General features: G+C 48.0%; 1 protein-coding gene across 1 annotated transcript in view; it reads left to right on the forward strand.

Annotated features, from left to right (window-relative positions):
* Positions 1–1,878, forward strand: part of LOC106812609 (protein virilizer homolog) — a 4,140-nt gene that overhangs the window by 1,993 nt on the left and 269 nt on the right. Inside the window, exons 3-4 of the mRNA XM_014816515.1 lie at positions 660–811; positions 1,736–1,865. Coding sequence (XP_014672001.1) covers positions 660–811; positions 1,736–1,865 — 282 coding nt within the window. The remainder of the gene's footprint in view (positions 1–659; positions 812–1,735; positions 1,866–1,878) is intronic.

The raw sequence follows: 1,878 nt of genomic DNA on the forward strand, positions 1-1,878 counted from the left end.
ATCCAGCTTGACCATCATAGCAACAGTATCCAAGGGTCTTCTCATCTCTCTCTCATCAGCTTCTCGCCTCAGTCTCTCTCATCAGTCTCTCTCATCGGTCTCTCTCATCGGTCTCTCTCATCAGTCTCTCTCCTCAGTCTCTCTCATCAGTCTCTCTCCTCAGTCTCTCTCCTCAGTCTCTCTCCTCAGTCTCTCTCCTCAGTCTCTCTCATCAGTCTCTCTCCTCAGTCTCTCTCATCAGTCTCTCTCATCAGTCTCTCTCATCAGTCTCTCTCATCAGTCTCTCTCCTCAGTCTCTCTCCTCAGTCTCTCTCCTCAGTCTCTCTCATCAGTCTCTCTCCTCAGTCTCTCTCATCAGTCTCTCTCATCGGTCTCTCTCCTCAGTCTCTCTCATCAGTCTCTCTCCTCAGTCTCTCTCCTCAGTCTCTCTCCTCAGTCTCTCTCATCAGTCTCTCTCATCAGTCTCTCTCATCAGTCTCTCTCATCAGTCTCTCTCATCAGTCTCTCTCATCAGTCTCTCTCCTCAGTCTCTCTCATCAGTCTCTCTCCTCAGTCTCTCTCATCAGTCTCTCTCATCAGTCTCTCTTCTCAGTTTCCCTCGGCAAGAGAGGACGATTTCTCTGCGTGTGATGACCAATGTCCAGTTTGCTTTGCTTCAGGTCCGCAGCGGGGTCGGGGCCGTGGTCAGCGCAATGACCACTTCCGCCAGCGACCGCCCAACACCAGCCGGCCACCGTCCATGCACGTCGATGATTTTGTCATCATAGAGAAGTCGCAGTCAGGGGTCAACCGACCGGGGGCCATGAAGATGGTGAGTACGGGGCAATTCACAGCCCGAAATCTTGCCTCTTATAGTCACGCCTCTTAGTATAGCATCTTATTGAATTTGTTATGTTAGATATTCACGAAGATAGAACAATTAATGATACAATAATAATAGAACAATTAATGAATATTTAGTAGGTCTCAGGGGAAAGATAGTGAATATAGAAATGAGTTTAATTTTTGAATTTTTTCATAATTTATGAATATTTAAAATCCCGCGGTGGCCATCTCGGCTTTCCCATTGTTACAGGCGTTATGGGAACAAATTCAGCTTGGCACTATATCTGAAATTATTTCGTATACCCTTAACATCATATATGCCAATTTTGGTGCTTTTACCACAAAACCCACAACTCTTGCACATATGCTGCCTCACTATAACACACTCAACAATAAACAATGTTGTACACAGTAATACACTGCTCTTGCTACCCCATCCAGTTTGGCTTCGTGCCCACCCTCTATATGTAGCATGCATGTATCACTTTCTGTTCTACAATTGTTGTTAAAACGTAAGCTTATTACCATTGTAGAAGACCATTCTTTGAAGGAAGTGTTTGTATTGGTGCTCTTCCGAACTTGTCATGGTCCCCCTAAATTTTCTCAGTCAACCAAAGGCAATGCTTGCGTGAGGATTTTGTTTTCATGGTGTGAATAAATAATCATGGCAGGCATCTATCGTTGCTCAGTGCAATAAGAGAGACATAACTGTTAGTGGAGATACTTGTATCTACCTCACCCCCCAAACTGCATGCAGCGCCCCTTTCGTACAACTCAGGATACGAGTGAATTGAGCCAGAGCGAGAGCGCCATCTGTCGTGGAGTTTGCTCACCCCCTACGATCCCTGTAGCAACCCCTGGTGACACCTGGTGGTGGCTGCACATAACTAATGCTTGTGTTTTGTTTCAGGACTCGTCTGCACTGAGAGGGCGCGGCCGCAGTAGCTATGGCGATGAGAGGCGGGGCGGCCGCGGACGCTTCTTCACCCCGCCGGGAAACTACTCGCGCCGGGAGGGCTCCAGGGGAGGAGGGGGAGGAGGCGGAGGGGGAGG

This window comes from Priapulus caudatus, unplaced genomic scaffold (genome assembly GCF_000485595.1).
Source record: "Priapulus caudatus unplaced genomic scaffold, Priapulus_caudatus-5.0.1 Scaffold666, whole genome shotgun sequence".
NCBI classification, from domain to species: Eukaryota; Metazoa; Priapulida; class Priapulimorpha; order Priapulimorphida; family Priapulidae; genus Priapulus; species Priapulus caudatus.